The sequence below is a fragment of the Mytilus galloprovincialis genome, chromosome 6 (assembly GCF_965363235.1).
Source record: "Mytilus galloprovincialis chromosome 6, xbMytGall1.hap1.1, whole genome shotgun sequence".
In the NCBI taxonomy this organism is placed as follows: Eukaryota; Metazoa; Mollusca; class Bivalvia; order Mytilida; family Mytilidae; genus Mytilus; species Mytilus galloprovincialis.
The window spans coordinates 82,880,330-82,903,658 of NC_134843.1; the positions used below are offsets into that span (position 1 = coordinate 82,880,330).

The following is a 23,329-nucleotide window of genomic DNA, read 5'->3' on the forward strand; positions in this document are numbered from 1 at the left end:
TATCTGAATATTAACAACTGAGGCTTTCCTTAAAACCGTTGAATGATATGCTTCTGAAATAGTGTCAAACTTTATTTTATGATTTTAGTATTTTCTTCAATTCATTCACAATTTGGCAATAACTACGCCCAGACTATAATGACAAACGTTCACGAGAATGGGTTTGCATACAAATCTGGTCAGTAAACTTTCTTCAAGTATCTATCCTGGAATTGTGATTTTTCAAATTTTTAGACGATAAGTACTGTTGGATAGATGCGGCTTATGTTTAAATATACTATCTCTGTGCGGAATATACCATGATTGTTACGTGTTTAACAGAATTATCGACTGAACAATTTATGTTGTCCTTTCTTTGGTATGTGTCGTGTGGTTGTGTGTTTGAGATCCATTGGTTCATATCCTTTCCAATTCTGACAAGAGCCTGCAATTCAATGCTTGTCCTCGGTTGCTGTGCGCTATGTTTGTTCTGGTTTATTGTTATTAATTTTGTCATGTCGGGACCCTTTATAATTTACTATACAGTATGTGTTCTGATAATTTGTTAAGGTTGTAAGGTGACCTAACGTTGCTTTCCTACGCCTCTGTCTTTGATGGATAATGTCTTATTGGCAATTAAACCTTATGTCATAATATTTCTTTTCCCAATTTTTTGGAATTAAGTTTAAATTGTAATTAAAAAGACATTATATATAACGGGATACACTTGTGAACGATAACTTTCGATAAACAAATAAATGTTTAGTAGGTTTCACATTTTGTGAGAACATATCCGCCCCTTTTAATTTCAATAAACAAAAAGCACAATAAAAAACAATATAAAGTCCGTACTGTAACAATCTGCATCTTTTCCTTACAACTCATAATTCCAAAGGAAATAAAAATGGAAAAACCCTCAACTGAAGATATGCATGAAGATAACAGTATTCAGTTTAAATGTTTTCGACGAGATATTTTACAAGTACATTTTTTCTCAATCAATTTTTATTTATGTTTTCATTTTATTATTCCCAGTCTATCTAAATTATATTTCAAAAATGTGTTACTAGCAGTTGAGACTAACATTTGTATTTACCACTAGGAAAAGGAAAGAACCAATGGAAAAGTTTGCAGAATATCACTAATCTTGATGTAGGATTACCAATAAAATATTAAGTATTTTTTTTCAAATTCATTCGGTATATGAAATCACAAATTGTAGAATGATACAAATGTCTCAATAAATAATCAAAGTCTGACAAAATGATTTATTCAACAAAATCAACATAAATAAAACGATTCAAATATCAATAACAGGAGTATTTACAGCAAAAATAGTACATGTAAAATTAATATGTTTTTAAAAGTTACGGATAGAACGACCCCACGTGCGGTTGTACTCCATGCGGGGATAACCCATGTCCTGGAATGTTAGGGAAGATATTATTGGTCGTTGATGGCCAATACGGGCTTGGAGAACAAAAGAGTCCGGAAGAAGTCGTTGGTGGCATAGGCGCATGCGGATTGAGGTAATTAAGAGGAGATGGACCATAACTTGGCATAAACATGTCTGATTGATATCGATGTGGTGTGTGATAAGTTTCAGGTGTTGTCTGTTGCATATTTTGAGCAAGTCCAACAAAATCAAATTTGTATGCATATCGCTTCCCGTGAACTTTTGTCATTATGTTCTTGTCGTAGTAATATCTTAGAGCACGGCTCAGTTTGTCGTAATTCATGTTCGGTTTACTTTTCCTTTCACCCCATCGTCTAGCAACTTCATCGGGGTCAACAAGTTTAAATTCTCCTTGTGTTCCTTCCCATGTTATACATCCCATGTTTCGTCTGTCGGATAAAAGTTCCAAAAGAAACTGCCATAACTGTATCTGACCTGTTCCTGAAAAAGAACGTTTTTATAATATAAAGCAAAATTCATAGGGATTGGAAAGACGTCTATGGCATTATGAATTGGACAAATTTGATATGGAATAAATAATATACTAGTCAATTGTTGATTAATTTAAATAAGACATTTTCAATTTATTTATCAGTCCTCGGTTCTTTTTGCATGGTAAAACAAGAAACGATATTTAAAAAACATATAAATTGACAAGTTGGAAATTTACCTGAACTGGAAAATCGACTCGATACATGGACCATTCGTTGATACAATTGTTCTAAAAGAAAAAGAAATAGAACAATTAGCAACAAACAAAATTACAATGTTCTTTGTACTTTATTGCACAAATACTGGCACACATTATTTCTTTATTTTGATATCATTTTATTACCATTCAAAGTACAGCAATGATTGAAAAAGAACAAATGCAGCGTATTTCAATTATCATATATGATTTCAATGTTTCTGCATTGTATTGAATACCCTTTTTCTGCTATATGTATTGGATACCTGATATCTGATAAATCAAAATGCATTGTAAGCAAGATAAATTAAGAGCTATATGCATCATTACTTTATCAAAGTTAGAATTTAGGCATCGAACAAAGTATTTCGAACAATTTTATTAAAAAAAAGCCGTAGTTATAAGCAAATGCCTGAATACTGCAAAAAAAATTCTGTTAATTTGTTATTTCGCGGGTTAATAGTTCGTTATTTAAGCAGTTTGCTTCATTTAACGTTTTCAAATGTCTTTTAAAAGATATTTTAGGTATGTTCGACCAATTGCTCTCACAACAACTTCAACAATAACGTACAAGGTCCCCACATTAATCAAAATCAATTTAATGCGAACTTTCGGAATCCCTCAGGACGAAAGCTAATTTCCGAGACGTGCGCATATCTAGATTGCTCGCATTATAAAGAATTGAAAAGGCAAAAAGATGGAATGAAAAAGTAAACGTATCGTCGGAATAGAAATCCGATTACACAGATTGTTACATTCATTAACTGTTTAATCGGAGACAAAAGTTAAATACAGTTCGATATTGGCAATTTTCTCTGTTAACCCGTTAATAAGGTTTCATCCAACCATAGATTGCTACTGCTCGGGGGATTGACCGGCGTCATAGGATACACTAATAGATATTTTTCGGAAAACTGATTGTACATTAGGAAGTTGCGAGAGTCTCCTTATTATATTGTTTGAATAGAGATTGAAAATTTTGTGCTATCTCTGTTTCAAAATTTACAGTATAAGCGGTGTACGGGTGAGGATAGGTAATTTGGAGATGTGATCCTGATAGGATGTCCACCGTTATCGGAAAAAAATAATATAATCTCTTCTAAATATTACTTAATACTCGTTTAATTCATATCTGGGGTATTTATACAAAAAGATTATTTAAATTTTCTTTGAATAAAACATAGATCTTAAAAAATGAAAACAACATTATAAATTTCCTGTGTCCGAAGCGCTTTCTGAATTTACCTTCGTCAGGAACGCTCAAAGCCGAATATTTGAAAGCCAAGGATGTATAAGAACCGAACCAGTTGAGCACCTTGATGATAATAAATAGAACCTAATAAATAGCCAAATCCATCTAAAGTCAACTTTGACGGAGGGTGTTGGAACCTTAGTTTCTTATAATTACATATTTTATTTGAGGACAATTTTAGAAAGGTTTGTTATCAAAGACGTAAGTACAGAAGTACTGACTATTGAGCTGAAGATACCCTCGGGGAATGATAGTCCCTCATCAAAAACAGAAAAGCTCTATACAAACTGAAACATTATCAACTTAGAAGTCGGCATTGAAGACACCTAATTAAAGGTGAAGTGTCTGTTTGATCAAATTGTGTAGTAGGTTTGCTGTCTCCTGTCTAAATAATAATGCTAATATTGTTGATGCATATGCCTTCTGTAATAGACTTTTTTGACGAAAAGAGGTCATAATCCGTGGACATTTTGCCTGAGGGTGTTAGGGTCTTCCATTTGCCAAGTGCAATAATCGCATGCAACTGACATCTCTACTCATGTTTGCGACATTCTCAAAACGTTGTTGGAACAACTTATTTCTAATCATTACCCCATCAGCGTTTTCTTTTTTCTTTTTTCTTATTACATTACAAGTTTGCGTGAGCGTGTCAAAACTTTATGTAACTTCTAATGTTTCGAGGAGAGGACTTTTCACCATGACTATCGCAGGTGCGTAGAATTATGTATGTTAATAAGACAATTCACAAATGATTAAATGAAAATCGGAAAATCTAAAGATGACAATTTCAAGAATCCCAATAAAAGAAAATATGAAATTGACAACGACGATCCAGAGACCATGGATAGGATTTCATATGATTAAATCTGTCATTGAACCGTTTTATTTAGTGGAGGTTAGTGACACTTCAAAACGGCGTGTGCCAGTTTCTGGATTATTACGGTAATTACTGGGATAGAAAGTTGAAAATTAGATGTTGTTTTCTATGAATAATTTCATCTTTTATGACTAAATTTGATTTTTAACACGCTTTACTCGAACACTTATAAGATACTTGTGAAGTGTTTGCATCCCCTTGTATTGTTTTATTGTATTTTGAATTTTAAATATGATTTTATTTATTCACACACGTGACCTGAAAGAATTTTTATAAGAAACAAAAAAAAATCAACATTTCTCTTATTGGAACAAAATTTTAACAACTTTAAAGACTTGATGGCTTTAATTTTATATTTTGCTATAAGCCCTCACATGATTTTTAAGCATTCTCATTTTTTCTCTCTCTCTCAGATAAATATGGTCATTAAAGATATGATCTTGTCAGATGATACACTTAGGTGTTGGGGAAATTGTGTCAGTTTATCACTATGTATAAGCCAAAGTATGAATTATATATAAACATAAATGTATCTTATAAAAAAGAAGATGTGGTATGATTGCCAATGAGACAACTGTCCACAAGAGACCAAAATGACACAAAAATTAACAACTATAGGTCACCGTACTTGTTTTTTTCTGATCAATTTTTGGGAGCCCAACATCTCCTTTTAAACATATAATAATTTGTAAACGTCAATGCGCAGAGTTGTTTAGCTTTTTTTTTATTATTTCTACTGATATGTTTTAAATAGTTATTAATAAAAAAAAAAAAAACAAGTTTAATACTTATTTCCGAGCAGGCGACAAGTGTTTCCTGAATAATCTTCACCAGACACGCTCGAAACAAAAAGTTTAAAAAGCATAAAAACATTTGAGAGCGTGAAAAAGGCCAGAACAGAGATCAAAAGTACCTTAAGGTAATTTTTTCTAATACCATTTGCAGCCTACGTTTTTATAAAATTGTCATGCTGGACATCATATAATAAAGCTTGAATTTGGTATAGTTTGAATAGAGTTAGACGTATCCAGAATGTCATATGTAAAAATGCATTGACTTGAACTAGACCGATGTTTCTGAAAACGTACAGCTTATTGCAAAAGTAAAAGCCTTACAGGTTCAGATGCAAACATTTCATTAACTAAAAATAAACAACACATGTAAAAAGCTCCTAACAAATGAAGTTAATAATATATAAGTGTATAGTTAATTGGTCAATGTGGACCACATTTCAGAAATGGATAGCTATATATAAGCCCACAACATTAGACAACATAGATGTATCTTTTTATGGATCTAAAGTATGCCATTAAAAAACCCACTAGAAACTTTTAAAAAGAAAACACCCTCGTCTCCGTATGGCAACGAGAATACCAGTTTAAACAGAATAACTGTTCAACATATACGTTATTGATATTATTACTGCATAATAATATTCACATACTGCTTATGGGACTTGTGAAATAAAAGTTTCAAGTTTTAAATTTGCAAACTGACAACTAGTACAAATGTAAGTCTGATAATCGATTAAAATAAATAAATGAGTTACATAAATTACTTGTTAACAAACTCAATACAGTAAAAAAAGCAAATATAAGCTAAAATGTTCAGTGAAAATTAAGTCGGACATATTTTGATGAACAAACAAATAGATAAAATTAACCCCTTAGTAGAACAATTGTTAGACTGGTGACTGTTAGTCCAAAAGGATAACATTAATTCAGTCATCAGTTCTTTGGTACTGATTTAATTTGAACCACATTTTGGTAAAACATCATCGTTGATAAATTAAGAAACTGTTAAGAAACAACGGTTTTAACTTCCTGAGAAATGTTGCTCTTAGGTGAATTTCTGTTTTCGTTTTGTGTCTTATTTGTTCATAACGTTCATCAAGTCCGATGTTCCTTATATAAAAAGACGATGTGGTAAGGTTGCAAATGAGACAACTCTCCACAAGAGACCAAAATGACACACAAATTAACAACTATAGGTCACCGTACGGCCTTCCAACAATTCGCATAGCCTATACCGCATCCTTATTTGAAATTGTTGGGTTACAAGGTTCTTGAAGGTTTAATCAGAAAAGGAGCTTCGGACACGTATAATTAATATTTTTTTCATCTATATACACATATAGGAATGGACACGTATAGGCACTTATAAAGGTAAAATACCACCCACAATTGGACTTGTAGTGGTATTGTTATTAAGCAATAATTATACATGTATGAACCTACCTTGGCTTGTTGGTGAAGGTTGTGGTGGCTGCCATTGTGACTTGGGGAAGCCTGGATCTGCAGATAGAAAATGGACAATGTATACATGGTTAACGCATAATGCTATCAAAAATACATTTTAAATGTAAGTTGTCTTATCCTTTCAATTACTATGTAATTTGTCTGTTTTTCTTCTAGTTATATACCAATTTGAAATAGTCTATCTTCAAACTAACAATTATAGTTCCTTACATTTTAAATTTAAGAGTGAATTTTGATATTTATAAATGAAAACTACAAATGTATCTGTATAAAAAGAACGGTTTTATTTAATTACAGTAGCTGTATATTTCACTAGATCAAATTTGATAATTTGTATTTTAATGATGATTTTTAAGAGAACCGAACAATAAAAAACAGGTATGATAAATTCAATCAACTTAAGATATTGGTCCCAGACCAAATACAATAAATGTTAAATTAGAAATATACTATCAGTTCCTATAGTAAGAAATTAATAATAATAAAAAAAATAATAAAATCTCTACACCATGGTTTACCTGCAAACATGAAATTATGAAATCCAGATAGAGTACACTGTCTAAAATAATTAGCTTGTTTAAAATAGTCTGGTTTGAAATAGTCACTTTGTTTTAAATAGTTACTATAATAGTCACTCTGTTTGCAGAGGTCTTCTTTCAGATAATCCTGTTTTAAATAGTCTGCATGTTTAAAATAATCCACTTGATTTAGAACCTGCATGTTGAGAAACTTTTAAAATTATTCAACTATTAGTTTTCACTTATTCTTATTGCTCATCTTCTTTTGAAATAATGACGGATTTTAAAAGTCTCGAATCGTTGTAGTTTTTATTTAGAAATATTTGTGATGTTGATTTTGAAGGAGATCATATAAAAATGAATACAAAACGGTAACTTATTTGTAATTATGAAAATGTTTTATTGGTTTCTCATAAAAGAAAAAATTCACGTGGATGATGTGAGTAAACACTGATTTTCACTTGTTAGCCAATCAAAGCCGTCGACGGATGTCACCATCGACCAATGAGTTCCTGTTTGTATTCAGACTTTGGGTCGATACTAGTTAAATGGCGTAACACGATTCCGGGGCACCTAGACACGTGGGTCCGTTGTTTACAAATTTCTTGCTTCCAGTTAAAGCTAAATTTTCTCACAGTCATCCTCAGCTATTGATTATTGGAACTAATAAATCTATGTTTAAAACGTTTAGTAAAACACATTTTAATGTGAGAGAAAACCGAAGTGAAGACAGTCCTTGTGTTAGCTTCTATGGGAAATTATTCTTTCTTTTTTAGGTCAATAAAACTTGTTGTTTGGAAAATGCGTTTTTTTGTTAAATTAGCCCTGACAATTAGCCAAGTAGAAAATACTAGAAACGAATATATTTAGAATCTTCATACGTACTAGCATACTATAAATATTCCGATGATTTTTTCTTTGAGGTCTGTCAGTGAGAAAATTCAAGAACTATTTCGAAATTCCAATATCTTTTTTAAAATGTAACTCTTTTGTGCTAGCTTTACTAATAAGACCAAACTATGATCTAGGTATTTGTATTATAACTGTAGAGCTAATCTCCGTAAAGAGAATCGCCAAAACAGTAAATATGGAAGGATAACGAAATTACTAGATATACATAGATCTACGGTATGACATTTTGGGAGTTGCATATTAATTACGATAGAAAGACCTTTTTTTATCAATTATTATTATTATTATTATTATTATTATTATTATTATTATTATTATTATTATTATTATTATTATTATTATTATTATTATTATTCAATTAGGTAAGGTGTTCAATTTAATCTCTAAATTTCAATAAATGTGATTTCGATAGTCTTTTGTTTACAAACCTTTTATTATCAATCGAAACTTTATGCAATGTGAGATCTAGTGCTTTTAAATTAAAAGGTTTTCCTATTGAATTTAATTACATCTGTGTATCTTTAACCCTAGATATCAAAATTATGCATAAAATCGAGAAATTTAGAATGACAATCAATTAATGTTTAATTTTTATGTATGCTTAAAGAAAATAATTCACTTCTAATGAATAAATTGTTTAAAAATAAACAATATAAAATGTCACTGTCGATATCAACGGTAATCGGAGAACTGCATGAAAAATGAAAATAACGATTAAAATCTAAATTTTATTAAACATTTGATTTTTCCGAAACAAATTTGTTTCATGGTTAAAAATGACAGATAAACCGGAACAAGGATAATTAAATATTTGTTTAATACTTTTTATCTTAACAAATGAATTTCTATCAAATTGGATATTTTATCTGTCAAATAAAGAGTAATAATTCTAGCTATTATTTAATAATATCGAAACAAACTGCTAAATGGTGTTCGATCATTTAACTTGATTTCACGACACGGTGACACCTGGAGGTGCGAATTGGAAATTAACATGTTCCGGTAATTGTCATTACTGCTTCTTATTCTGTCAGCCTTGCGTTCGGTATCGCCCTTAATCCGTCCTTTTCATATAAAATTGTTGCTAAAAAGACGTGATAATTAATTTTATGTATTCAGGAGGGCTATGTGTCTTTCTGAAAATATGAAAAGTTCTTATTTGTAACTCTGCTTCAGCGATTCATTTCTAGCAATAAGCCGCTACATTTTTTTTTATTTGCAGTTTGTTGAAATTTCACGTGTTTGCTAAAATCTTATATTAAAAGGGCTTCGCGGTACATGTTCTTTTCAAATCGTTACATTTTTTTGGTTACTTTTGCAGACGGTCTTGTGCAGTAAAAATTAACTAAAGCATTTATAAAATTTGCAAATATTCTGACACTCGACTCTCAACAGGACACTTTAATTGGCACGTTTCTGATAACTGGATAGGATTGTGAAAACAATTAGCCTCCCCGTACTACAACAGGATGCAGCCAAGCATAGATAATATTCAAAGCCTATATCGGAATAATCAACTTTCCGGTCGATAAATCAACTCAACTGAATGATGTGTTTTTTCGGATCCTTTTATTTTATGTTCGGTCCAAAATCTGGACACACGGTCTGCTTTGACCACTCACGTGCTTAAAGGGTTAACAAGTAGTTTCACCTGGTCAAAACTAGCCAAAAATACATTAAAACAAATTTAATGTCCAAAACTCAAGTTATAAAGAAAACTGACACGAGACATGGTAATTAAACAAAGTGTTTAATTAATAAATAATCTATTTTATTTCATAATTTATTTCAATCACACATTTATCATTTAGAAATATAATTGTATTGGAAATAAAACGAAACCAACAGGAACGAGCAAAAAATACAAACTGAAGAAGGGAAACTAATTTTTCAGAAATCATTTCATATAAAATCATGACTTATAGAAACCATAGAAAAAACAACGTACTGAAATCATGCCATTTGGAAGTGTCGGTAATTCGTTTAGAAATGGTGTTGCCCCGCGTCGTCATGTAAAGACAGTTCAAATCCAGCGACAAATCAAACTGCCTTATAACTTTTAAAAAAATATATATGTTATATGTTTTAATCTAACATATTTAATTTTCTTTATTTTTGTTTCAATCTATTATTATGTTCTGTTTATATTAATATTGAGGAGGAAATAACCTTTTTTTTAAATGACATTCTCACTTAATCTAGCAAAATTATAAAAAAAACGGTCGCAGTCTAATCTCGATAGTTGAAAAGATCCTATAAGTGTCCCCAAGACTGTTACACTTTGTAAAAGATACTATTTACATTTAAAGCGATCGACTACAAGTTACAATAGTCCCACCCTTTCATCCCATTAGAATGTCCTTGTCTGGTATTTAATCTCAGTCTGAAGAATGTTTGCACAATTGCTAATCACCTTAAATCCGATTGCTTCCGCATGTACACGATCATACTCAATCCAAAGTTTGTTTTCATCTTACTATACCAAAATGGCGGATCGCTACTTTGTCGGCATCTTTTAATCCTTGTTTGAAATTATTTGCTTGCAAAACAGGACAAAAAGTTTGTATTTGTATAATATCAAACCCCCCGAGAAAAAGAGAAAATTGTGTTTAATTCGTTTGAAGCTGAGTTTATTGAGAGTATTTGTTTTAATAATATTTACACTATTCAACAGAAATTTCGCGCGAATTTTATAACTTAATTATATGACTCTCTTTTCAAATCAATTCGATAGAAAAAAAAAAGAAATAACTATAAATTCCTTGAACTTTTTAAGGTAAATACTGGTGCTAACTTTTCTAACAACTTTAAGCGCCATTGTTGCATTCGCTTTTGACGGCTTTGAACCTTTTTGGGAATTGTGTCATACCGTGTTTGATATTTATTCGCACTTTCAATAAAGTAAAGGAAATATTTAACTTTAAGGTGTATGTTAGTACTTCCCACGAAATTAACTGTACAATAATCTCTCACTGTATTTTATTAATAATTTTAAATTAAACCAGTTTTTACCATTATAAATTAGCAAACTTCCATATTAATAAAGGTGGTGATAGTTGCTTATAAGACCACACGAAAGTGAGTATCTCCCAGTAGAGTCTTTGTGAACATGGACATGGTCAAAATTATTGAATAACAAATTACATTTTACAGGCTACCTAGTAACTGGGTTTGGAAGTCGGTGATATAAAAAATACTTTAATTGTATTCGCAACGTCTGCATAGAAGTTATTAAAAGTAAAGGACGAAAAGCCAAACCAAACTTATAATTTATAATAATTGTATATTATATGATAGTTCTCGGGTATTATATTAAACCCTTTATACTGAGTTAACAAAATATAAAAAAAAAATGTTAAAAAAATATAATTATTTTGAAAAAAGGTGTTCTTATTTTCCACCATTTTCTACATTTGAAAATGACTGTGCCAAGTCAGGACAGTTCTTGTCCATTCGTTTTTGATGCGTTTTGTTATTTGATTTTGCCATGTGATAATAGACTTTCCGAATTGATTTTCCTCTGAGTTAGTATTTTTGTGATTTTACTTTTTATATATAGAAAAGAGATGTTGATCAGAATAAAAAGAAAGACACACTATCATATATGAGTGGTTCGAATTTATATCTCTTCCTATCCATCTATAGTTCTTTTATTTATTTAGCTCTCGTTTTTTTTCCTATTTATTCATTACCTGCTTTACAAGCCACATAACTTCCGCCGCTGTTATGGTTATAGTTTATTGTAGATAATCCATTTGGAGATGGTATACTTGGGGGATAAGTCTTCTGTATAATTCCTTTAATTAGAAAGAAAAAAAATATACTAATTTTTGAGAGAAAAAAATCAACAACAAAAGAAATGGTTATAAAAAGTTCAGGATTTCTGATTATTAACAAAATTACCAAACTCCAAGGGAAATTCAAAAAGGGGAAAGTGCATAGTAAAATCTGACAAAACCAAACACTCAATGCCTGGGACTATTACACGGTAGTATATAAACCAATGAAACGACTGAAAACAACTATCATATTCCTGAATTTCTATAATTTGTCTTTACTGTTTGTATTATATTTATGAATGAAAGAAGATATTGGATATATATTAATGAGACAGCAACCTAACGATACAAGTATTGAATAACTTTTCTTATTTTCTCTAATTTTGATAGATGTTAAGATAAGTTTCATAGAAGCCCAAACTGACAAAACTTTATGTGAAATATTTCATATCGCTACACATGGTCCGAGTACACAGTTATTTCGTAGTGCATTTCTTTTAGACAATAAATGAAAATTAAAAAAATCCCACCTGCGCTTTCTCAATAATATTTTTACAGTGTGTTGTACTACTTTTGGGACAAATTATATCAAAATTATAGAAAACTTCATCAGCTCTAACTCAAAATATGGACAATCTTATGTTAAGGGGGTCTTGAAATCTTTTGACAGCTTCCGAAGTGCTAATTTTTGACCTTTTTCAGCTGGACCTAATCACTACTTTACATTAATATTTATGACCCAACTTTTTTTACAGTGTCATTTCACCCCCAACTTGCTATATGAGGCATAAAACATGGAGAAATAAATTTGGAAGGGGTATAACAAAAATTGGCAAGTAACACACTGTCCACACTAAGGACTATATTTGTGGACAACGAAAATCAAAGGACGATAACTGTGTACTCGGACCACATGATTTGCAATGAGTGCGCAAAACTTTTATTTCTCGGGAAGATTTTCTTCTGGTCTACAGACTTAAAAATTGGAAAGTGTGAAAGACAGTGATGCTATAGTTAATTTGTAAATAGCATTTACTAGTAATAAATGGGAAGAAAAATAAACTTCTTACTTCTGCGCAAAAAATTCAAATGGCCTAGTAAACAGTTGGCATTCATTTCACCACAAATCTGCGTAAAATCGTCCATCGTCCAAGTGCAAAGTTCAATTCCAGTAAGGGTGGCAAATCTTGATTTATCAACACTTCGTAATTGATATTCTTTCACTGCCCAGTCTATCCACTGCTGAACGTGTTCTGTTGTCCATACAGATGGGTCTTAAATAAAACAAAACATGTATTTACTATTAAAAATTGTTTCTAGGATGGAAAGTTGTCTCGTTAGCACTCACATCACAGCTTCTTATATCTATATAAGCAGTATCAATTGATGTTGAAGATGTCGTATGGTTGCAATGAGAGAATAAAAACTCCATTCGCATAGAACGAGAGAACGAACTAGAGATGAAAAGTTCGCAATATGATCGCAACTATGAAAACGATTCTACCGTTGAATAAACTGCGAAAAGCATCGCGAGCAGAGAAAGACTTTAATTTCCATTCTAGTAATGCTGAGAAAATAAATTCATATTATTTTGATTTTTTTTTATGACAATTTAAAGTAAATAAAAGTTATTATTTGAAATTAAGATAAGGACATTGTAATATTTCAATAACTTCTAATTTATTTTAATTTTACCATCACCAAATGTATCATGGAAATATAATCTAAATTCTACAGTAAATCCACTTGTTAAGACATTTGCTGTTAATTTGACTTTTTGTAGTAAACTGTATCCGTGCATGTGAATTGTGTTATGTAGCAATGGTTTCATATGTAAAACTGAAGATATGTTCAATATATAAAACAAAATTTTGCACAAGTCAAGCTATCATCTTTCACTTTGAATTGTGTTTTTTCTAACATTTACCTCAAACGGTTCGTATTTCCTACACACACGTTTATAATAAAAAGGTCTTTAATGCATATCATTCACAAATGTGGTTATTTTATTGAGAAATGCAACATTTCCTATCTTTTTATTATTATTTTAGATATCCATCAAAACGGCCACGCGACGTCAATAAAAAAATTAAAGATTCGCTGCAGGTTTCACGGAAAGAAACATACTAAACGTTGTTAAAAATTTGGAAACTGTCAAAATGTAAATTGAAGTAACAGCTAACACGATGCCTCGAAGCGGTTTCGTAGCCATATTGGTAATGTGTCAGATTATTTGTTTTCATTGGCACGTGGAAACAATCATTGTCCATTGACAAGAGAATTACATCTGCTGTTTTGTGGGATAATCAAGTAATTTTCAGTTTTATTGACAAAAATGTAGTGGTCATTTAGTGAGTGGACAATGGTGATTAATCGACAGGTGACTATCTTCACACTTTCAATCAAATGGGTACGGATTTTGTAAATAAATAAAATAAAGTACATGGATTTACATTTGTTTACTTAAATGTAAATTGTGTTTGTTGTCAATGTTCATGATTTATTTTAATTGGATAAAGAACTTGCTATTTCTCAAGCACATTACAATGGAGTTTTAATCCTTTCACGAAAAAGAAAAAGAAAATGAAATACAATGAAATAAACCACGCTGCATTTTATACATGTACATATAAGTTTTATAAAGCTATTGACTTTGAAACAACATGTTTTGTGCTTTAGCCAAATAGTTATTACATTGTCCGGAAGAGATTTTTGTATGTATATGCTTTCAAAATAACATAACTTTTTATTCTTTTTTATACTCTCAACCCGCACGATTATGTTTCGAGTCCAATTCAGTATACATGATTAATTGATTAAATAATGCATATACATTGTATCCTTTTCTTGTCTTGTGTAAGACATGCAGTTTTTATCGTATTTTGGTCGTATTTGAACTTTTGCTAAATTTGAATAGGATATTCCCTTAATAAGAGTGGTAATGATATAGTGTACTATATAAATACATGTACGGTGAAGGTACACTTATATTTTTATTTAAAGTGCGTAGTATTGAGTGCGCATATACGTGTTCAACTCTTTGTTCATTTCTTTCCATTAATGTATAAACCACTGACTGGTAAAGTTTCGATGTTATTTGGCCAGATTTTAAAATGATTTTGAGAAATAATAAATATAACAAAAAAATATTCTTTTAATTAACGCTCAATATATAATCAGAGTATAGTGTATTTGAAATGTAGTCAATAAAGAGTTTTGTGTGCACAGATATATTCCCCCGTTCTAGATATTATTAAGTGATTATAATTTTGCGAAAAGAAATATGATTTCCCGATGCTTTTCCGTCATTAACATCGGTTTTTGGATTTTATGTCTTCATCTCTTCACTCGGCAAACATCGGAAGACCCCGCTTCTCTCCGTCAGATGGACATACGGAATCTGCCGAGTTGTGACGAACGTACATCTTATGTTATAAGTGTTGTCTCCCTTTCCATCTAGGAAATATTTTAGAAGGTGGGACAAATCAATTTCCATGATATAATAAACCAGAAGAAGGTCTTTGATAAAAACTAACGATGGTTGTTTAAATCATAGGGGATATTATTACATATATTGGCCTTTCTTTTTAACTGAAATTGGAAAATATAAAAAATGATCCGTCTGCATTCACGTATATCTATATTTAAAGTGTCTTCGTGGGTTACTTCTAGTACAACTGACTTGAGAAAGTCTTTTTTAAATGGTTTTCATTTCACTTTTAGTCTTCCTCAATTTACAAGAGAGGTACTGACAATGGAAGGAAATAGTGAAGGAGGAACAACATTGATTCAGTCATTACAAGCAGTTAAACGGATACAATCTATCTTAACTTCATAATTCTCTATTTCCTTATAATATTTAATGCACTTAAGAGTTGAATATAGTTTTATTACATGAAATCTGAGTGTAATATTATTATCCATTTAGAATAGTAAAACTAGTATGTAGTACATGGAGATTATTTACTTCAAATTATCAATTTATTTTTGCGGCATTTTTATGTTTCAACTTTTAATCTTTCTATAATTAATAAGATGTACTTTAAAAAGAATCGGGGATATCCGGGTTTACGAGGGCTGCATGTCACAGCACTTGTCTTATGGTACAAAACTTCTTACATATAAAATAAATTTTATGATAAATAACTCGTACTGCACAATCGATAACAAGGCAAAACAATAGAGTAGAAAAGCCCTGAATTTAATTGGCAAAAAGGCCATTTTAGAAAAGTATCTCAATTTTTGCTAAAATGTATAGTATTGCAGCTTCATGATTGTTCTTTGGGATTCTTAGTTTTGTGTCACAATGATATGCATATGAACAATTTAGAAATGCTTAATGATTAAAATAACTAACTCTTAATTTGGTGTGCCCGAAGTATGTTCGAAACTCAAAGTTTGTTTTTTGGAAATCTGAGTTTTTTCCTACAATTTATCAGGATAATTATTATTAAATACAACCATAACTCTAATGGAAGGAACGCTTTTTATTTATTTTCAAATATCATCTATAAAATTCAATTAATTTTCGTCCAAAATTTAACCAAAACATGAAACATTTGCAATAGCCTATCTAAAAGTCGTCTTTGACATTAATGTGCCGTATTACACATTTTGTATGTGGATATGTAAACATATTTATCATATGTGGATACTTATAAAAATTTTTGGAGGGTTATATATATTCTTTGTTCTATCCAACTAAATGAAGAAAGAGAAAGCGTCTGAGTGATTGAAATAAATAAACACAATTTCGACTAACCAATGTTAAATAATGTTTCCTTATTTAAACTTTGATCTCCGTAAAATGAAAACAACATAGGGCGAACGAGTGTTGCATGTATATACAAATGCGATCAATTTTACAAACTTCTCAAATGAGATTTATCTTACAATCTTACTGACAGGTACATATTCAGGTTTCAGACTTTTCAAAAGGGAAATTTGCCACATTTAACCATTTCATTGTTGGCACATGCAGACATGAACAATTTATTTCAAGATTTCTCAAAGGGAACTTTGCCACAACTTCACTGACTGGCACATGCAGACATGAACACTTTAGTTCCAGACTTCTCAAATGGAAAACATGAATCACCCACTCCAACACAACCACCTTACACATGCTATCACCAATTCATTCATTCTTAAAATCACTTATACTTTGAATGTTTCAAAAGTACTTTATAGGATTTTTATATATTACAAGTATTATATCCATAAATAGGTCGGTATTAGTCTAACTTGTCAAATAAACATACTAGTAAACGGCTATGTTTACGATTATACACATAAAAGTTGTTCATTTAGTCAACATTGTGTTTTCAAATGTTTTAAGAAATGTGATGCTGTAATATCGCTAACGAAACAATGATCCACATAACATTATTTAACTCACTCAGATATTTAGAGGTCACCGTACAGTCTTGAGCGACAGACAAGCGTTCATACGGTATGACACACACATTCAAAATATAAGGAAACAAAAATGTGGGGCATTAACCAATGAGACAACCTACCAACTCCAAACAGACATATCAAGGTCAATACCAAGGTCAGCACAAGATCTTCAACAATTCTAATATATAAATTTTCAAGTATGTCAAGCCCCGAAATACAATAAAAAGTGTGAATAAATGCGTCATAGGTCACACTCGAATTCTCCATTATGAAAAATTAGCACCGACACCTTATAGTTATTTAAATGAGATGTGATACGAGTGCCAATGAGACAACTCTCGACCCAAATCACTATATAGGTCTAAGTACGGCCTGCTACACGGAGACTTGACTCACACCAATCAGCAAGCTATAACGGACCCAAAATGACTGGTGTAAAATAATTCAATCAAGAAAAACCAACGGTCTAACTCTTGCCTATACAAAAACCAAGAAACGAGAAACACATATGAGACATATGAAGCAACAATTAAACAACAACTACTGAACAACTAATTATATAACTTAATTTCTAAACATGTAAAATGCTGACATTTACATGGTTCCTGACTTGGGACAAGCTAGAAAATAATGCTTAAACACATTTTTAAAGAGAAAAACGTTAAGGGAGCAAAGACAATATAAATTTGAGCGATTAATCTATTAACAATTGAAAATAAATACTAGATTGAATTAAATACTGTCATTGTATCATAATAAAATGGCACTGTAGAGAATAGTTTCCCGAATTTATCTAATTAATAAAAAAAGATATTCTTGTTTGAACAGAAACAATATTTAGTGTTTGAATTTTTAAATTGATGAATCTGAAGTAGACATAACAACACATGTTTATAAAAATTGTATGAAATATAATGCCACTAATACTTTTTGGTATTTCTCATTATTATTTTGTATCAATGACTTAATAACTAGGAATGAAATAATAATTTTATTTTATTTCCTATTTGGAATCAATGTCATCATTATTTCTAATTCAAGCACAAATCATCTCTAATTTAAAAAATATTGCATGTATTTTTTTCAGCCTACACTGAACATTTTAGATTTAATTATTAGTCTGTTATATTTTATTTTATTTCTTTTTTTAAACAATCAAACCTTCTTTATTGTACCAATACAAGTGATGTTTAACAATTTACTTAGAGTACATGTAACTGTAGCATTGGCAAGGATTCCTTGTGTATTAATTAGTATATATCCACGGTGAATATATAATGAAATATATTTTTCTTTATTTATTTTTAAGAGAATGGGGTGGAGAATTGTTTGTTTGTTTGTTCTTTTATGTTGAAAATTATAGATTTAATATCTTCTAAGAGCTTGAGATTAAGCATATTCAAACAGGTCCGTGGGAAATAGATATAAATCGTGATCTTATTCAGTGATTCACATAATTAGAAGGTTTTTTTTTCTGGGAACCACTTATTTCAGAAACTCCAGATTACAGTTTAAATTCTTATTCATATTTTCTAATAAAAATACTTCGATTCTTTATACAGCCTGATTTTTACTTTTAATTTCCTCCATTTTTTCCCTCTTTTTTTAAAAATGTTCCTGTAATGACTAGTTATAAACTGGGAAATAAAATAAAAAAAACACGCATACAAAAAAAAAACAAAAAAAAAAACTGGTAAATGTCTTTCCAATTTAAACACTTGTGTAAAGACAAATCTATATTTCCAAAATACATAAAGAAAAGTTGATTACCTTCTGGGACAATGACTTTTTCTTCTGATGAAAGACTAGGGTTCTCTGGGTCATCACATGACTTTGATCTGGTTAGATTATTTGGGCAACTGAAATGTTCTCGATTATAAATTGTTGGATGAGTTTGATACGGCGTAGTAGAAGATCTACAATCTAGAGCCGATGGAGTTGTTTTTGTAAAATCAGGTCCATAATTATACATAGAGTTTTTGTTTTGGTGGAAATTGTCACTAGCTGAAGATTGCACCGCAGTAGTGTCAAAGGGATGCAACTCGTCTCCGTCATTTAATCTAGCAAACATTGGATCAAACAATGCGTTATTTTTGTTCGGAATCTGATAATTGTTACTTGGATCAAACATTGCCGGAATATTTGCATCAAAAGCACTTTTGTAATATGAAAATGGTTGCATTGTTGTTAACTCCCCAACGTCATTTCCATTCCCATTGAAAGAGTTCCATTCGTTGGAACACACTTCTTGTGTCGCATTTATTCCTGGTTCTAATTTGATTGTTGCTTTTGGTTGAATGGACGATATATCAAATGGTATCTCTTCATTAGTTAACTCTGTTTTTTGTTGCATTTCATTTTGGTGAGGGATTGACATTTGTTGTCGTGAAATGTCATGTTGCTGTACTTGAAAATCTTGAGCAAAGCGTTGTTGTTGTTGCATATCTTGTCGAAGTTGTTGTCCATTTTGTAATAATTCTGACTGATTAGTTAAATCTTGTGGGCCTATGTCTCGTTGTTGTGCCAGCTGTTGGATATCAGAGGTAGGTTGGAGATCGGTTGACGGTTGACTAAGTTCGGATTGAGGAATGACACACGAGGACATCGGATCATTTTGTTCCTGCTGTTGTCGAGATTGCAAAGGCGAGAAATTTTGGTTTTGTCCATCGTCGTTGTTTTCAAGAGAAGATGTTTCGTCATATTCACCATCAGAAGTCTGCGGCGTTGTTGTAATATTAACTTCAGGTTCTTGATCCTTTAAATTTAAAGTTTATGTATTTAGACAAAAGTCAATTTTAAGATAACCAGAACACTATTCAATTACTGTTTTGATTTTACTATGCTTAGTTATATCTATTTAAGAATCCCGATATTAAACAAGATTTATCAATGCAAAAAATAGCTTTAAATTTGTCTAAAATAAAATCACGTATTCACACAACACTGCAAATGTTGTTGACACATCATACATGTACATATACACACCAATAAAGAAACAAAGAAACGTTCTAGTCTCTTATTTATCATGCATGTACTTACTGAATATTTTAAAATTATTTTTTCCAACTTCAAAAATGAAATAAACACTTTTCATATGAGAAACATACGTTGTTAAATGAATTAAAATTGTTTTATTCATAATATATTATTAACTCCGGAATCGTTCTCTCAACTTAGGAAATCCTTGTAAACCGGAGCCTAGGTGGAAGTTTTAACTCTTATATTTCCTACAAAATACTTCACAGATTTCCCCAGTAAGGGGAAGTTTAGAGTATGTAATAGTATCTGTCATCTTCCTAAGCAATGCTAAAGTCCGTTTTACTAAAGAAATAACATTTCTGTTACTTACCATGCTCCAAAAGTTAGGAAAGTGAACACAATCTCTAACGCGGAAATTTTTAAAACTTTACTGTGTAAATTTTAAGCATTACAAGGTTAAAACTGTGTTTAATTGTGATAAATCTTGTTGATTGGGTCAGGCGCTGAATCATAATTCGTCAAACATGGCGACCGTCAAGTACACCGGAAACTGAGACTTATCTTTACAATACAGATAGGGAAGAAAAGTGGCGAACAGGAAAGTCGGTTTAGTATGCGAATAGAGATATACATGTATACATAAAGTTACAAACACTTATTTATAAAACTATAAGCTGATTAGTATTTGTTTCAGTCAAGTTTTCAAAATGGTTACCCAGAACACTTGAATTTTGTGTATATATGATACTGTGTTTTCCTTCCTTCCTTCATCCGCTAGATATGCTATTTTATTTATTTGGTATTGTGCCACACAAGCACAACATTAACAATCCCTGTTTTATTTTTAATCTCGAATCGAGAAAGAGAGGTCATGGAGTTCATAAACATATGCATGTGATTAAAATCTGATGCCAAACTAGGAAGTAACCAATATTATATGAATAAAAACAGCGCCATTATTGCTATTCTTCATCAGGACTGTGCTAATATGTTTGCAAAAGTTAGGTATGGGTTCACATATTCTGCAAAAGGAAACTACATCTAAATTCGACAAGCAATCTTTTTTGGAAATTCATTAATTATTGCTACCGATGACTATTAACAACGAAAATAGAACTTTAAAAATGATGCTTTTGAAGAAGCACATTTGGGATTGACCTTCAAACCATCAAACCACCTAAAATTTTAAAGATAAGACAGTTCAAGCAGTTGAACACACCTTTTTAGGGAGGGGGAGGCTTAATGACTAGTGGGGTAGTGGGGATGAAAAGGTACACGTCCACGGCCACTCTGTGTTTTTGTTAAATGTATTTCTATCTTATTACAATAAATACAGTAACGCAATATAAAATTGTTTCTGATAGAGCGCAAGCTCATTGCTGTTGGGATTTTCTTACTTAAAAGACCAGTGCTAGTAGTTTTTGGCGGTTTTTCATATTTGTTTTTTATAGTCTTGTTAAGTTTGTGTTCGTGTTGTGTTGTTACACCATTGTCCAAGATTAAGAGGTAGCTGACGCCAACCAACTTGTTAAAACCCTCAACAATTCTGTATGTGCCTGTCCCAAGTCAGGAGTCTCTACTCAGTGTACAATGCATGTTTGTTGTTGAGTTACATATTTGTGTTTCGTTAATTATTTTGTTCATAAATCTGGCCGTTAGTTTTCTCGTTTAATTTGTATCACATTTGTTATTTCGGGGTCTTTTATAGCTGACTATGCGGTAGAGGCTTTGGCAATTATACCACACTTCCCTTTGTATAGTCATGTCTAAGGATGGTGAACCTTTCGGATAATTTATCCTGATTACTTAAAACGAATAATGATCATGGGAATAGTAGTTATTTTGTATTTGGACATTTGACACAAACATTATTATTTACATTAGGACAGTTTACCCAGAGATCATATCGTATGTATCATCCTTTAAAATTTCTTAACTGTGAATATGTCTAGATTTTTTCATGTTTCTTGCAACAGCTGGTCAATTCAATTTGAATAACATCAAAAGAAAAAATAAAATAAAATACAAACTTCTTAATCTTGTGTTACTCTGATCAATCTAAGATACTTGCTTGACCTTATCAATTTTAATTTCAATATGCAGCTATATTTGTAAAGGTTATGCAAAGTCTTATCTTAATTAATCAGGCTTTTTGTGTCCCCATAAGACCAGGGTTATTAATTCGTTTGTTTACGGATTTAATTTCAGTTCAAGTCGAAAAAAGAAATTTTCAAAATTGTGTAATATGACCTTATCATCATGATCAGTAATTCCTGTAAACCCCTTGCATGGGAAACATAAAACATCAAACAATTTCAATTAATGATTTAAAATTGTCATATGTTAATGTCCTAAAAATGCAATGTCAATGCTTTGAAACCATCCAATGTATTTAGGCTGTTTTAGAAGTCTACTTGTTTGTTTATGTTTCCTTCATATTTGATTTTAGTACATTTCTAACTGCTGATCTATCACCTTTGTAGCTAGTCCGAGGGCTGTTTTGCCAGACAAGTTGGGGCCGTGTCTGGCAAAACAGCCGTCGGACGTCAGAGTAATCTCGTATCTTGATTTTTAATCACCTCAGTTTATCCACAAAAGAAATTCATCAGACCCCTGAACTTCTCTTCATCCTTTTACTTATACTATTTTTTTTTTTAATTGAAAGTCGTTGATCCAAGTGTCCAAGAACACTTAGCTCACGACCGATGTCTTCCATGGCCGCAACATCTGTGTATGGTAATAATTCTGTCCAGTGAATCTGTCAGCAACTTTTCTAATTGTAACAATGCAACTTTGAACTCTGGTTCTTTCTGGCTTATGTTTCTTACTTTGGTTATTGAGACATACCTATTTATCTACATTTTATAGTGATCTATCATGTTTGGTATTACCAAGGGTTCATTTTAAAAAGCATGATTCAATAAACTCATAACTCGCTTTGCTGAATTTATTTTTTAATTGCGAATAAGTATTTTATGTTATCTCTTAGATTCTCTTCTTGCAGAAAAATCCTTAACAAAGAGGGACGGCATTTTGGCCGGGCTGGATATACAAGTACGCAGCCATGTCCGGTTAGAAACGGGACGTTAAATCTGAATCCTCTTGGATAAAGAATGCCACGCTATTTACCCGTTAAGACCCCTTGTAACACATATTTGAGGGGTCCTTAGGTAGCAGGTTACAATGCAAAAAATCCGTCCCTATCCAATAACCCCCCCCCCCATCCTCCAG

At 31.3% G+C, this 23,329-nt stretch overlaps 1 protein-coding gene across 2 annotated transcripts; it reads right to left on the minus strand.

Annotated features, from left to right (window-relative positions):
- Nucleotides 1-59: 59 nt before the first annotated feature.
- LOC143080514 (retroviral integration site protein Fli-1 homolog) lies at nucleotides 60-20,624 on the minus strand. 2 transcript variants are annotated; one of them, XM_076256384.1, is made up of 7 exons: nucleotides 20,469-20,624; nucleotides 18,890-19,874; nucleotides 12,790-12,993; nucleotides 11,633-11,737; nucleotides 6,490-6,546; nucleotides 2,106-2,156; nucleotides 60-1,876 (listed from the first exon to the last, which is right to left on the minus strand). In XM_076256384.1, the coding sequence occupies exons 1-7, from the start codon at nucleotides 20,469-20,471 to the stop codon at nucleotides 1,347-1,349; spliced, it is 1,935 nt and encodes a 644-aa protein (XP_076112499.1). In that variant the 5' UTR covers nucleotides 20,472-20,624; the 3' UTR covers nucleotides 60-1,346. The 2 variants fall into 2 exon arrangements, with proteins under 2 accessions (XP_076112499.1, XP_076112500.1); XM_076256385.1 differs by lacking the exon at nucleotides 20,469-20,624 and adding an exon at nucleotides 20,159-20,289.
- Nucleotides 20,625-23,329: the final 2,705 nt, after the last annotated feature.

Bases quoted from the DNA above. Each gene is read 5' to 3' on its own strand.
- LOC143080514 (XM_076256384.1), bottom strand. The intron at 2,157-6,489 runs GTAGGTTCATAC...TTTTTCTTTTAG, and splicing joins ACCTTCACCAACAAGCCAAG to AACAATTGTATCAACGAATG. The intron at 1,877-2,105 runs GTAAATTTCCAA...GTTCTTTTTCAG, and splicing joins GAGTCGATTTTCCAGTTCAG to GAACAGGTCAGATACAGTTA.